This window comes from Cervus elaphus, chromosome 30, assembly GCF_910594005.1.
Source record: "Cervus elaphus chromosome 30, mCerEla1.1, whole genome shotgun sequence".
Lineage (NCBI taxonomy): Eukaryota > Metazoa > Chordata > Mammalia > Artiodactyla > Cervidae > Cervus > Cervus elaphus.
Window position 1 is genome coordinate 12,963,662 of NC_057844.1, and position 15,456 is coordinate 12,979,117.

Genomic DNA, 15,456 nt, shown 5'->3' on the forward strand with positions numbered 1-15,456 from the left:
ATAACCACAAGGTAAATATTAATGAATGAGGCAACTGACACATACTCCCTTGAGTCTAAGGTAACACTTTAAGGCATAGTATTATCAAAATAGTTCTATCTTTGCAATGACAGGATTTAGAATATCTAAAATCTTTACAAGGAAATAACTAGTGCTATTTCAGATACCGGCTATGATGGAACCTAGCCATTCACAGTACAAATAGCGTCTTCCAGATGCTGCAGAGGTTAAAGAGTGCTGTTCTAGATCCTACACCAGCCACTGAGGTTTCCTGATGTCCACTGTGCAACTGCCCCACAGACTCCCGCTCAGAGAACACTGAGGGGAGGGGGACTGCACACCGCAGGGTCAGCAACGTGGGCAGTGGGGTCGCTCCGGCGTGGGCGCGAGTCCCAGCCCTGCGCCTACCCGCTGAGTGACTGGGGGGACAGGACTGCCCCACAGACTCCTGCTCCGGCGTGGGCGCGAGTCCCAGCCCTGCGCCTACCCGCTGAGTGACTGAGGGGCAGAGGACAGTCCCACCTGTCTAAAATTTTACCTTGTATAAAATTAGGGCAGTAACACCAACCTCACAGTATTGCTGTGAGAATTAAATAACTAATGTAAGGCAGATGCTGAACATAGTTGTTCTCAATCTTAGCTGCACATTAGAATCTACTGGGAGGAGGTTAAAAATGCCAATGTTCAGGTCTCACCCTGGATCAATTATATCAGAATTTGAGGAGGTGGAGCCCAGTCATCAGTCATTTCTAAGCCTCCCTCCCATAAGGAGATTTCATAGTTGAGACTCTGAGAAACCCTGGCTTAACACAAGGCCTTGCACAGATTAAGAACTCAATGGTAGCTGCTGTTGCTGTTACGACTACTTGGCCACATGGGCAAGAAAGAGCTAATAAAAGGAGGCAGCAGGCACTATTTCATTTGTGTTTGCATTTGTCTGTTTAGAAGAGGGAAAAACTGTAAATATATGGAATGTTTATTATAAATCACTGGAAGGTTGTGGTTATGACTTTTAAACGTTCTCAAGCTGAGTCAGGATTAACAGTGTTTTTAGAATCTTTAATTATACTCGGTACCTGCATCTCATCAAGGACAAAAAAAAAAACTTTGACTACTTAGTTGGGGAACTGGATTATTCCACTTATTTGAAATTTCCCAGTAAGTTAAAATTTAGAGTTAAAAGTTAAAAACAAGTGATAGAATCAAGATGTAACAAACAAACAAACTAAAATAGTATCATTAATCTCCCAAAGTGACACAAGATGGGACTATTTTCCATGAAAGTTACACACGAAGTCTCAACATTAAAGAGAAGTTAACTATGAATGGGTGGATATTTGCCCCACCTAAGCTGAAATAAGAAACACAGTTGACACAAATGTTCAAGTCTGTAAACACAAAGTGAACTTTACCCTATATAAAATATAATCAAAGAGCCATTATACATTTTACATAAGGAACTATATTTTCTCTCTCAAAAACAAATTCCAAGAATGTATCAACCAATAAGGTAGATCTAGGACTGAAAAAGGAGTTTGTAAACAGTGAAGCTTTGACTCTGACATACTATAGAAACTTCAACTGTGTGACTTATTGCATAGATCAATCAACATATATATAAAGTCTCAAAACTACTACTGAAAAATTTGCCTTTTTCAGCTCCTACACAGAGAATTTTGCTATGGCACTGGCTTTTCCCAAAATGTTCATTACTCGAAGTTCTATTCTACTGGGTTACCAACAATAAACACATCTGCTGTTACACTTGGATATAGAAGTGTAAGTTCCTGGAGAATTACATAATCCAGTTTAGAGCAGAAGGCTGAGAAAGCTCCACGTCCACTGTTTCCGTGGTGTGCTCCTGTGACTCAGAACCGACCTCTGTAACACGGCAAGTGTCCCCGCATTGACTCTGTGAATGCCATCCAGTAGAACCAGCTTTCCTTCCAGAGCAGCGTTTACAAGGGGTGAGGACCGCCAGGCAGTGTCTCCATTTGGAAGCGTGTACCTCTGCTGCAGCAGATCACGTGCTGTCATATCCTGAAACCGGTCCCAACACCCACCAGAGAAAATACAGAATTAATTTTTAAGACATGGACGATAGCTTATTTAGCCTTAGAGTTACCTCTCTCTGAACATAATATTCCATACAACAACTGGGAAGTCATCTTCTCCAATCCATCAAAGAGAAAGATATTCAGAATCTTTTCTTGGTTATTTGAATTTTTTTCCTATTACTCATCCACATAATATAGTGAGGGCTTTTTTTCTTTTTTTCCTCTTTTTTATTTAGAATTCTCCTCTTCTTTTGAAATGTTCACTTGGTACTTACACAGATGATGGCATTTAACTTCTACAGAACTTCAATGGAATTTTACTCAATCAGCTTTACTTGTGAAAGGGCCAAAAGGTATGACTTCCTTTTTAAGAATCAGAGGCCATACAAACTCACTGGGAGGAGATGCTTTATTAATGATGTGCATTTTTTGGCAGTTGAGTTTTCCTGAAAAGCCATGCTAGGAATCACCTCAGCGACTCACATTTAAAGAGACTTGGAAATGGAGGAAATTGAGGAGAAGAGTCATCAGAGGAGGAACAGGAACTGACAAACAATAGCACAGCGCTTCCAAGCAAACACAATGTGCTAGTGTTAAAACAGCGTGTCTGGTCTAAGCAAACTATTAATAGCAGTGGCATAAAATATCTACGTTCTATAAAATAATTTGGGTGTGATAATATGAACATTTTCTTCTTACATGTGTTAACACTGAAGGTAACAGTTTCTTTTCTGTTATTGTGTGTGCACAGTCGTGTCCGACTCTTTGTGACCGCATGGACTGAAACCCTCCAGGCTCCTCTGTCCAAGGGATTCTCCAGGCAAGAATACTGAAGTGGGTAGCCATTCCCTTCTCCAGGGGATCTTCCCAGCTCAGGGATTGAATCCAGGTCTCCTGCATTGCTAGCTGATTCTTTACCATCTGGGCCACCATGGAAGCCCTTTCTATTATCGGCTTCAGATAAGTTCTGTGTCACTTATATCAAACAAAGCTAAACATTTACAGTCAATCTTATTCAAAAATTTAAAAGCTTTTATAAATTCTTTGATACCCAACTCTAGTTTCAAGATGACAGAAAATGAATGAATTTGTTTCTATGCATAACAGCAAAAAAATCTGTATTGAAATCTAGATTGAAATGTCTTGACCATCAATTTCCTCATTATCAAAAAGTACTGACTTAGAAAGTATAAATCAGCTTATATGGAATCAACAACACTTGAGGAACAATAATATTCAAGCTGATAAAATAAAAATTCACATTTTTTTAGGCAAAAAAAGAAAAACTTAAACATAAACTTTTTCTCTCCCGGTTTGGGTCTCCTCCCTCCCCTCTAGTGAGCATTCTGCAACCACTTTATGCATTAACCAGACTTCCCTAATGGCAGAAAGGCCTATTCAGTCATAACGATCAACTTTCCTTCTTCTGGGACCATCCATGTAACTTCTCAGAAGATAGCATTCCCTTCTAAATCCTCTAAGGGGTTCCAATGACCCACTACTCACCTTGTATGTACAGACGTCTCTGGTGTATTTAGGTACAAAGCCAAGATATAATTTTCCTTAAAGACAGTGATTGGTGCAAAACAGACTAAGGAGATACTGGGCCACACCTAATAGAAGTTCTTGGCTTAAATACTTACTAATGTAATGACCGCATTCATGTTACTAGCTATATTTCTTACACTCTATTTTACGAGATTATTGCTTCTTGCATGGCCAAATCTGTGACTAAGCCTCAGATAAAATTAATGATATTAGGAGCCTTGATATGATTGATCAAATATATAGTTCTATAAAACCAATGACTGTAATAGTGTGATTCTAGATATGGGAAGAAGCAGCAAAAGAGAACCATTTCCTTTCCAAACAGTCAGACACGACTGAGCAACTAAGTACAGCACAACATATAAAATGTATAACAAAAGAATATAAATTAAAAGGTGGGGGAAAATGAAGGAAAAAAGGAAAGAATGGGCTTTATTTTCTTTGTGCTGTGTGTCCGCTAGGACTTTTGCAAGTCCCATGGACTGTGTAGCCCGCTAGGCTCCTTTGTCCGTGGAATTCTCCAGGCAAGAATACTGGAGTGGGCTGCTATGCCCTCCCCCAGGGGATCTTCCCAACCCAGGGATTGAACTCAGGTCTCCCACAGTCTGGGCAGATTCTTTACCGTCTGAGCCACCAGGGAAGCCCAATTTCCTTTAGGCATTTCTACAGGCAATAAGCGGCCTTCTCTGGGGCTTCCCAGGTGACACTAGTGGAAAAGAACTTGCCTGCCAAAGCAGGAGATGCTAAGAGAAGCAGGTTCGATCCCTGGGTGGTGAACAGCCCCTGGAGGAGGGCATGGCAACCCACTCCAGTGTTCTGGCCTGGAGAATTCCATAGAGAGAGGAGCATGAAGGGCTACAGTCCATGGGGTCATAGAAAGTCAGACACGACTGCAGTGACTGAGCATGCATGCTCATAAGTATTCCGAGAGAAGGTAATGTGAAGAAGGTATCCCACTGATACCATATGGTTAAAGAAATGGTTGGGGATTAATTGTGAAAAATCTCAGCTTCATACTGAAAACAGAGGGTATGCTGACCTCACTCCTGAGTCTCTTGTGTGGGCCCAGGAAGAGGAGATGAGGGATGTGACTGGCATTAGAGGTTTAGACTCCAGTGGAACTGAGACTAGCAACTGGTAACTCTTTTTTTTTTTTTTAATTTTGACAGAAAATTCCTCACTCTCACACCAACGCATCTTTATCACTGTTCTGTGTGAGATACAAAAAAGCACAACTTCACTTTGTAGTCATGAATGATTCATATTTTGCTAATTCATACAATGTCTACAATACTTGCCTCATTCAAACAAGTAAACATTTACTAATAAAGATCATGAGAAAGACAACCAGTACATAGGGCTCCTTTTTCTAACCTAGCAGCTGCCAGCCTTTTACTGACTGAAGTAAACTGAAATTAATGACTTGCTGCTATACAACAAGCAGTAACAGATCCACAAAGTTCAGTTACTAAGGCCAACCACAACAGCAGACCAGAAAAATTCTCCCTTTCTTCAATCTTCAGAGGAGTAGACAGCAGAAAACACCTGGCATTTCTTAAAAGACGAGCTCAGCCCAGTTTTATCCTGTCGAGTCTCTGCATGCTATTATGAGAAAAAGAGCCATTCTTCATTTCTAATGTATCTGTGTACTGAAATTTTAAAAAAAAAACCTCTAAAGGGGGAAAAAAGTATTCTCTTTAATAAAAGTAGTTGGTTTTCATAATTAAGATCCTAGAGAAAGAGAGGATTGAGAGAAAAGATAGAATTCCAGCTTTTTCTTAAAAAGATAATTTCCCCTACTTTCCATAATATTAGTTATAATAAGAAATTATTTTCAATTGTGAATTATTTTCCACTGTAAAGTAAAACTAAATTTTCACAGAAGTGAACCTAATCAAGATTAATGAACAGAATTTTTTCAGAACACTCTGAAATGGGTCAGTAACATGATCTCAATATTAAGTTAATTTTTAAAACAGAGTAACAGCTTTTTCAAGTGTTTCTGTCTACAGCTTTTGGGCTTAGTATCATGAAGCTGTTTTAATATCTTTATTTATTTTAAAACATATGGCAACATGGAATTGTTAGAAAATATGTCATTTCCTTATTCTTCTTGCTTACACACATATCATAAAGCTTACATATTCTGCTTGTGCACATATCCATAAAGCAAGTGCAAAAACAAAATTTCAAAAAATATGCTTATTCCATATGAGCATTTTGCAAGCACACTAATAAAAATCAACAACAACGAATGTCCCAATTTTTGCATATATTTTTCTTATTCTTAAAACCTTTGAACTTAAGAGAATAAAAATAGCACTAATGATATCATAAGAGGCCAAACCATTTCCTCTTTCTGTGTTTCCTTAAAAATTTAAAAATAACAGGACATGAAAACTAGTTCCTTTAGAACACTATTGTCTAACCTTAAACACCTCACCCCTTCATTCAGATCCCTGGAAAACATCTATATATGTCTTAAGATTCTGTGTCACTATGAATTTTGCTCTTTTGATTTGCAATAGAGAAACCCTACTAAAAATAAAAATATCCTATTACAATGAGAAGAAGCATAACAGCACAAAATGTACCAGAATGTAGACTTGAACCCTAAAGCAACTGTAAATGCTTTTAGGACCTTTGAATGCCAGGCATTAATTTTTCTGAGATTCCCTTGGGAAACCTGAATATAGGTAGGTAGTTTGATAAATAACTGCAAAAAGTGGTTGTATGATCAGTGACTAGAATAAGATTAGAATTTGTTTTCCAAGGTATAGTATCATTCAGAAGAACAAATGAATATACTAAATTTTTAGTGAATAAAGAAATTTCAGCTACCTCTCTAAATATGAATGTTTGATAAGAAAGTAAAATTTTATATTATTAAAGCATATATAATTTTTCTGGCAGAAAGTGTCAATGATTATAGCAAAATTATGATATTGAAGTATATACAAACTATGACCTCAACTAGCTTAAAAAATACACCTTTCTACCATATTTATGAACCCCAAAGACTTTCAGAAGCAAGCTGGCTTCCAAAAATATGTATAATACATTATAAAATTTAAAACAAATTCTTAAAGAAAACTAAACAAGAGAAGATGAAACCAAGAAAGGTAAAGATGACCCATAAAACATATACTATAAGAAGAATCTAAAATGTGAATCTAATGTAATTTCTAACACAAAAAAAATTGACATTTAAAAAAAGTTATATATTAATAAGCTTTAATTCTACAGCATTGACACCAAAAAAGAGGAACTACAGTTCTTGATAATGAGATTAAGAAAAATTTGTTTCATGGTCTATCATATAAAGAATAGTGTGTTAAGGAGTTAAAAATAGAAGTAACAATAATTATAGCAGCTAATACTTATGGAGGGTTTTACTAGGCAAGAGTAATTCACATAAATTAACTCACGTCCTCCTTATAATCTTAAAGGATAGGTAAAATTATGGCCTTCATTTTACCCAATCAAGGACACACAACTTTAAATAAGCAAAGGAGCCAGGTTGCCCCCAAGAATATTATTACAACAAATACAGCAACAAATTAAAGTAAAAGAAATTCCATAGAAAGCCAGTCTGGATTAATCAACTCATATATACAGTGTAGTGCTAATAAAGGAATGTACCTACTGCACAGCATTCGGGCTACCCTCCACAAGTGTTTTCTCAATCAACTTCTTCGACAAGAATTAGTAACTACTGATGTTACTGCTCCCTGAAGAGACCCCTAAAGCGGCTAGTCTCTGTTGTTGTTTAAAGATATCTTTAAACATGTATATAAACGATTGAGATGAAACTGCTTTAGCTATAGTTAAGATTAATTATATCTCTAGGTGAATATTATTCATTTTCTTATACCTGAGTTAAAAACATAAACCATTGGCATTTAATTTTTTTTGACTGGGGGAAGTAAGTATTAGTGATTTTTTTTTTTTTTTTTCAAAAGAAATTTGCTGGAATTTTGTAGTCTTTCCAGGCCTACTTCAAATAAGTTCTACTTATCTGAACAAAACTTACCATGCCAGAAAATATCCTGCCAGTGGTATAAACACTAAGAAAATCTGGGATTTAAGGGAATAAAGGAATACACCAAAACTAACTGCTATAAATCAACAACTTTGCAATAAGGGATTAATTATGTCCATAACAATTAAGAGTCAGAATACTGCATAAATACTGCATACACACAGAATGTTAATAATTTTTAGGTCCCAAAGTAGAAATGAAGCCATTATTTACAGTCTAAGCATACTCAGTGAACAAAATGGAAGGCATGCTGCCAACATTCCTGTGTCATTTATGTTTCATCTCAAACAAAAAGGCCTCTTGTTTTACATATATTGTAAAATTATTTATAAACTCTCCCTCAGGTTCTTTTAAAGGAACTATTTTTAACCTGTCACCAGTATAATAAATGCTTCCTTTATGTATATAACGATGGCATCACAAGACTGCCATGATTGTTTTCAGTTACTCTATCGATGGAAGAAGCTGATTTTGAATCATTTACAGCTCTTTACTGTAACCAGTGGGATCGACTGCAAGATGATCCACTCTAGTTAAAGATTTATACTATGAACACAGAACAAAATTCATCTGCTTGGGGCTAACTAGAAGTCAAACCCAGTATCTCACAAGCAACCCACCAAAAGGACATCTTAATAAAGTCACACAATAAAATATACAATAAGGTCAGAGTAGGTGCAAAAAATGTAATACGGACTATGTGAGTTTACCCAACCAAATCCTTTCTGGTAGCCTTGCTATAGTACAGAGGCTAGAAAAGCAAAAACATCACTTCTTAGATGCCTTTGCAGCTAGAGTTCAATACATGACCCAGGTTCCACCAAGCACTCTCCCATACACAAAACTGGGAACCAAAAAGCCTGCTGGTGAGAACGAAGTGTCAGCCAGCACAAGGAAACCCCCTCTTCTAGAACGGTTACAGCCGAAGTTCTCCCAGCTCTGTCATTCCTAACTGGCTGAAACCTAAACACTGCACCCTCTCTCTCCCAGACATTCTGCAAGCTACCTAATACTCTGTAATAAACTGCTCTCAGTTTTAGGCAGCCAGAATAGATCCTATTGTCCATAAACAACCTAAGGATAATAATTTTTTAAAAGTAAACCAAGTTAATGAAGCTTGTTCAGAAATGTTCACAGACAACTAAGTATATGAGGACTTCCCTGGTGGTCCAGTAGTTAACAATCTGCCTGCAAGGGACATGTGGGCCTGGCCCCTGGTCCGGGAAGACTCCACATGCCTCAGAAACTAAGTCCATGTGCCAACTACTGAGCCGCACTCTAAGCCCATGCTCCACAGCAAGAGAAGCCACTATAATGAGAATCCCGTGCACCAAGGTGAGGAGTAGCCCCCACTCGCCACAACTAGAGAAAACCTGTGTGCAGCACAGCCACAAACAAATACATAAAAATGCTAAAAACCAGATATACAAAAGAGAATAAAGGACAGTTTCAAAAAGGAAGGCAAAACGCAGAGATATCATGGAGCAAACTCCTAAGACACACAAACTAAAGAACCACATTTTATTCAAATAGTACTGCAAACTTTGCTGCACTTTATCACAAATGTTTGACAAGTGGGAACGTAGCAATCTATTCGAGTTTAAAGAATATTGGCCTTATAATAGTAACAAATAAAGTATAAAATCAAAGATGCGGTAAGTGCTAATAACCTGTTCAGTATTCAGGAAAGACCCATGGAGCAGTTAATGGCATTTGGCCTCACTCAACAGCACTTGAATTCCTTCTAGTCAGCCAGCATGGAAAGCACACAGAAAGGATGGGTCAGGTATGAGGAAAGTTGGGTTTTATCCCAATTCTGTGACTTATGATAAATGGGGGCAGTGAGTAAAAACATCTTTAGAATTAAATGAGATAATGTCTGGCACCTAGTGGGTATCTAATAAATAACAGCTGAATCTGAATCAGTCAAAAGAATGAAATCCTAATACATAAAAATTTAAATCTAATAATAAATCTAGGTTAACAGTTCAGGACACTAATAAAAGTATAATAACAGCACTAAATCATACAATCACACTGTGTGGATCACACCAAACTGTGGGAAATTCTTAAAGAAATGGGAATACCAGACCACCTTATCTGCCTTCTGAGAAATCTATATGCAGGTCAGGAGCAAGAGTTAGAACTGGACATGGAACAACAGACTGGTTCCAAATAGGAAAAGGAGTACGTCAAGGCTGTATATTGTCACCCTGCTTATTTAACTTATAAGCAGAGTACATCATGAGAAATGCTGGGCTGGATGAAGCATAAGCTGGAATCAAGGTTGCCGGGAGAAATATCAATAACCTCAGATATGCAGATGACACCACCCTTATGGCAGAAAGTGAAGAAGAACTAAAGAGCCTCTTGATGAAAGTGAAAGAGGAGAGTGAAAAAGTTGGCTTAAAACTCAACATTCAGAAAACGAAGATCATGGCATCTGGTCCCATCACTTCATGGGAAATAGATGGGGAAACGATGGAAACAGTGAGAGATTTTATTTTGGGGGGCTCCAAAATCACTACAGATGGTGACTGCAGCCATGAAATTAAAAGATGTTTGCTCCTTTGAAGAAAAGTTAGACCCACCTAGACAGCATATTAAAAAGCACAGACATTACTTTGCCAACAAAGGTCCATCTAGTCAAAACTATGGCTTTTCCAGTGGTCATGAATGGATACGAGAGTTGGACTATAAAGAAAGCTGAGAGCCGAAGAATTGATGCTTTTGAACTGTGGTGTTGGAGAAGACTCTTGAGAGTCCCTTGGACTGCAAGGAGATCCAACCAGTCCTTCCTAAAGGAGATCAGTGCTGAATATTCTTTGGAAGGACTGATGCTGAAGCTGAAGCTCCAATACTCTGGCCATCTGATGTGAAGAACTGACTCATTGGAAAAGACCCTGATGCTGGGAAAGATTGAAGGCGGAAGAAGAAGGCGATGACAGGATGAGATGGTTGGATGGCATCACTGACTCAATGGACATGAGTTTGAGTAAGCTCCGAGAGTTGGTGATGGACAGGGCGGCCTGGTGTGCTGCAGTCCATGGAGTCACAAAGAGTCGGACACAACTGAGCAACTGAACTGACTGAACTGAAGGACTGAAACATGGGCTTCCCAGGTGGTGCTAGTGGTAAAGAACTCACCTGCCAATGCAGGAGACATAAGAGACGTGGGTGCAATCCCTTGATGGGGAAGATCCCCTGGAGGAGGGCATGGCAACCCACTCTAGTATTCTTGCCTGGAGAATCCCATGGACAGAGGAGCCTGGTGGGCTACAGTCCACAGGATTACAAAGAGTCGGACACAACTGAAGTGACTTAGCATGCACACATGACTGACATATGTACATTACCATGTGTAACATAGGTAGCTAGTGAGAAATTGCCTTACGGTACATGGAGCTCAGCCTGGTGCTATGTGACAACCTGAGGGGTGGAATGGGATGGGAGGTGGAGGGAGGTTCAAGAGGGACAGGACATGTATATACCTATGGCTGATTCATGCTGATGTAGCAGCAGGAATCAACACAATATTGTATAGCAATGATTCAATTAAAAATAAATAAATACAAAAAATACTGTATGACAAAAGAAATTCTAGTCTTAGAATTTAAAGAAAAAGTACATATGGAAACAAATAAAAAATTGGTAAAGAAAACTTTGACAAAGGTCAGATTTGAGGTGGCCCTTTAAAAACAATGCAAATTTTTCAAAATTTATTTATGCACTCCTTCATACACTGATTGCCTAGTACATATAAGCCACAGTTCCAGGTGCTGATGATACAGTAATGAAAAAGATAAACATGGATCTTACATTCAGAGGAGAAAGAACAAAATAGACCAAGGAAAAGGAACAGAGGCTGAGAAAAAAAGGAGAGAGGGAGGGAGGAGATTAAAAAAAAATAATACAAGAAAGGTATGTATATATATCTCACATACTGGTCAGTAGTACATAGAAAATGTTGGGTAATGTGATAAGCAAATAGCTCCATGGGTCAAAGATGCTTTCAGTAAGTATACTCAAGTTTCTATTTGAATGAAAAAAGGCCAAGTGAAGATCAAGGGAAGAGTAGTATTCCAGGGTGAGGCAACATCCTGTGCAAAAGTTCTGAAGCAGAAAGAAGCTAAATGGATTTAAGGGACTGAAAGTAGCCAGTGAGGCTAACATAAACACAACCAGGAGATGGTCCAGCCCAGGGAAAGCTAGCTGGAGATGCAGGCATGGGACAGATCAGGTAGGGCAGTGTCTATCAATCCTGGCTCCCTGTCAGAATCACTGAGTAACTTTTGTAAAAATGCATACATATGAGTCCCACCTCAAACCAATGACTTCATATTCTCTAAAGGTGGGGGCTGGACACTGAAAAGTTTTTGAAGTTTCTTGGGTGGTTCTAATAGACAGCTAAGGTTGAAAAGCATTGGTGGAGGGCTTATAAGCTAAGACTAGGGGTTCTTATTTTAAGTATAATGGGAAGTCACTGACAGATTCTAAGAAGAGAAATGGCATGACCTCATTTTCATTCTTATAATTTAAAGGATGGATTATGACTTGTAACATATTCTAATTAAATAGCTACAAATATTTACCATGTACAAAAGAGAACAGAACTTAAATATTCTCACCAAAAATAAGATAAACTTAAAAATAAATATCTATAAATGTTCAACTAACATAACTGAAAACTATATCACACTGAAGAAAAAAACTGAAGACAGAAATAAGTGGAAAGATAATCCGCACTCAAGGAATAAAAGAATTAACATAGTTAAAATGTCCATACAATCCAAAGAAATCTACAGATTCAAAGCTGGCATTTTTCACAGACATAGAATAAACAATTCTAAAATCTGTATGGAACCATCAAAGACCCTGTAATGTAGCTACATAAATCTTGAGAAAGAAGAACAAAGTTGGAAACACCACACTTTCTAATTTCAAAGTATATTACAAAGCTATATAACCAAAACTGTATGGCATTGCCATAGAAACTGACAGATAGATTGACAGAACAGAGAGCCCAGAAGTAAACCCACACATACATGGTGAACAAGTTCATGATACAGGAGCCAAAAATACATATTCATTAATGGTGCCAAGGGGCTTCCCCGGTAGCCCATGGGCTCAGATTCCACTCTCCCAAAGCATGGGGCCTGGGTTTGGTCCCTGGTGAGGGAACTAGATTCCACATGCCACAATTAAAGGATCATGAATGTCTCAACTAAGACCCAGCACTGTCAAACATTTTTTTTAAATAATGGTGTTAATAAATAGTATCCAAAAAAAATGTGTAGCTACATGCAAAAGAATGAAACTGAACCCTATGTATACTATACATAAAAATTACTTCAAAATGGATTAAAGACTTGAATGTTAAGACTTGAAACCATAAAACTCCTAGATGAAAATATAGGTGGTATGCTCCTTGACATTGGTCTTGGTGATAATTTTTGGATTGCACACCAAAAGCAACAGCAATAAAAGCCAAAATAAACAAGTGGGACAACATCAGATTAAAAAAAAAAAAATGTCTGCACAGCCAAGAAACCACCAACACAATGAAAAGGCAAACTACTGAATGGAAAAAGATATTTGCAAATCATATAACTGATAAAGGTTAATATCTAAAGTAAACAAAGAACTCATATAACTCATAGCAAAAAAAAAAAATCTGATTAAAAAATGGGCAGAGGAATTGATCACATATTTTTCCAGAGAAGACATAGAAATAGATAACAGATACATGAAAAGGTGTCATCATTACTCATCATCACGGAAATACAAATCAAAACCACAATGAGATACCATCTCATACCTGTAAGAATGGCCATTATCAAAAACAAAACAAACACAAGAGATGACAAATGCTGGTGAGGAGGTGGAGAAAAGGGAACCATAGTGCACTGCTGGTGGGAATGCAAATTTTTGCAGCCTCTATGGACAACAGTATGCAGGTTCATCAAAAAATTAAAAATAGAGCTACCATATGATCTAGAAATCCCACTTCTGGGTATATATCCAAAGAAAATAAAAACAGAATACTGAGACATCTGCACACCCATGTTCATTACAGCATTATTCACAATAGCCAGGAGTGTTCACTGACAAAACACTGATAAGAAATAACCATAAGAAATTATGGTTCACACACACACAAGTATTACTCAGCCATAAAAAAGATGGAATTTCTCCCATCTGCAACAACATGGATAGACTTTGAGGGTGTCACGCTAAGTGAGGTAAGTCAGAAAGACAAAGCCAAATACTTTATGGTATTTGCTATGGTATCATTTATATCATTTACAAGTGGAACCTCATGTTGATGTTTGGTAGAAACCAATGCAATACTGTAAAGCAATTATCCTTAAATTAAAAATAAATAAATAAAAGTCACACCCATAGAAATGAAAATGGTTGTCAGGGACTGAGAGGTGAGGGAAATAAGAAAGAGGGAGTGAGTGAGTGAAAGTCACTCAGTTGTGTCTGACTCTTTGCGACCGAATAGACTGTAGCCTGCCAGGCTCCTCTGTCCTTGGAATTCTCCAGGCAAGAATATTGGAACGGGTTGCCATTTGCTTACTCCTGGGGATCTTCCTGACCCAGGGATTGAACTTGGGACTCCTGCATTGTAGGTGGATTCTTTACCATCTGAGCCACCAGGGAAGTCAAGGGAAATAAGAAGAGGTTGGTAAAAGGGTACAGACTTTAAGGTGTAAGATGAATTAGAATCTCAGGATATAATATAAAACATGGTGACTGTAGTTGATAATTCTGTATTGTATAAGTGAAATCTGCTTTGACTGTAGAATATTAATGGTATCCAAGAGTGAATTTGTGTGTGAGAGAGAGGAATAAGTGTCTGTTAACATTCAAATGACATAATTGATGGGTTCTTAAAAACTCTATAAAGTAAAATTTCATATGCCAGATGCATTTTCCAGCAAATTCTAAACATGAGTCCAGGGAGGATGGGTTAGAGCTACTGGTGATGTCTGTAGCTAGAGTGGATTTTGTAAAAAGCAAATGATGTTAGACTGGAGATTGGGTGCGGGGTGCATGGTGGATGGGGAGAAAGCTAAAAAGTGTTTAATGGCTAAAATACTAAATAACTCTTTTGATTGGTTTAATGTGTCCTTTTTGGAACCGTCTTCACAAACTAAAACTGATGTCTCTGAATTGCTCCCCCAGGGGAGATACTGCAAACACCTGTCACTATGTGGGACATAGGGAAGAGTTAATAGATTCAGGGAGCATCACTCAGGATAAATGTGGAGTCCCCTTCTTGAAGCAGCAGAGAAGAAGGTTTGCTAAGATTAAGGAAGCAGGCTGCTGAAGGCATCAGGGCAGCCCTGTCCACCTTCCCCACTACATGAGGGTATGCTAGGCACCGCTCCTCAGCAGCACAGAGGCTGCAGCCAGCAGCTGCCTAAATCTGGGGGAGCTCCAAGGAGCCACAGGAAACGAACAGGAAGCATCCCAGGAGCTGGGCTGGCTGAGGCCGGTCTTCAGGTTGTTAATTTCTCAACAGTAGTCAACAGAGTATAAAATCAGGATTTTCCCAGCTTTTATCAGCTCAGATCCCAAGCTGCCTCAACTCAGTACCCAGAGGCACTAGTTGAACTCTGTTAAAATCGCCTTTCTCTTTGCTGTTCTTTTTGACTGTCTCTCTTGTTCTGCCAAATGCTTTTCAGTTGAAACACCTCAGAAAGCTGTTTCTTCTATAACACTGGTTTGCAAACCAGCAATAAAATTCAATATATTCAGAAAGTGGGTTGGATCCTGAATAACTGGAGTTTTTTTAATAAA

At 38.2% G+C, this 15,456-nt stretch overlaps 1 protein-coding gene across 1 annotated transcript in view; it reads right to left on the reverse strand.

Annotated features, from left to right (window-relative positions):
* VWA8 (von Willebrand factor A domain containing 8) overlaps nucleotides 1-15,456 on the reverse strand; it is a 366,079-nt gene that overhangs the window by 268,593 nt on the left and 82,030 nt on the right. Inside the window, exon 13 of the mRNA XM_043892308.1 lies at nucleotides 1,880-2,040. Within this exon, the coding sequence (XP_043748243.1) occupies nucleotides 1,880-2,040 (161 nt within the window). The remainder of the gene's footprint in view (nucleotides 1-1,879; nucleotides 2,041-15,456) is intronic.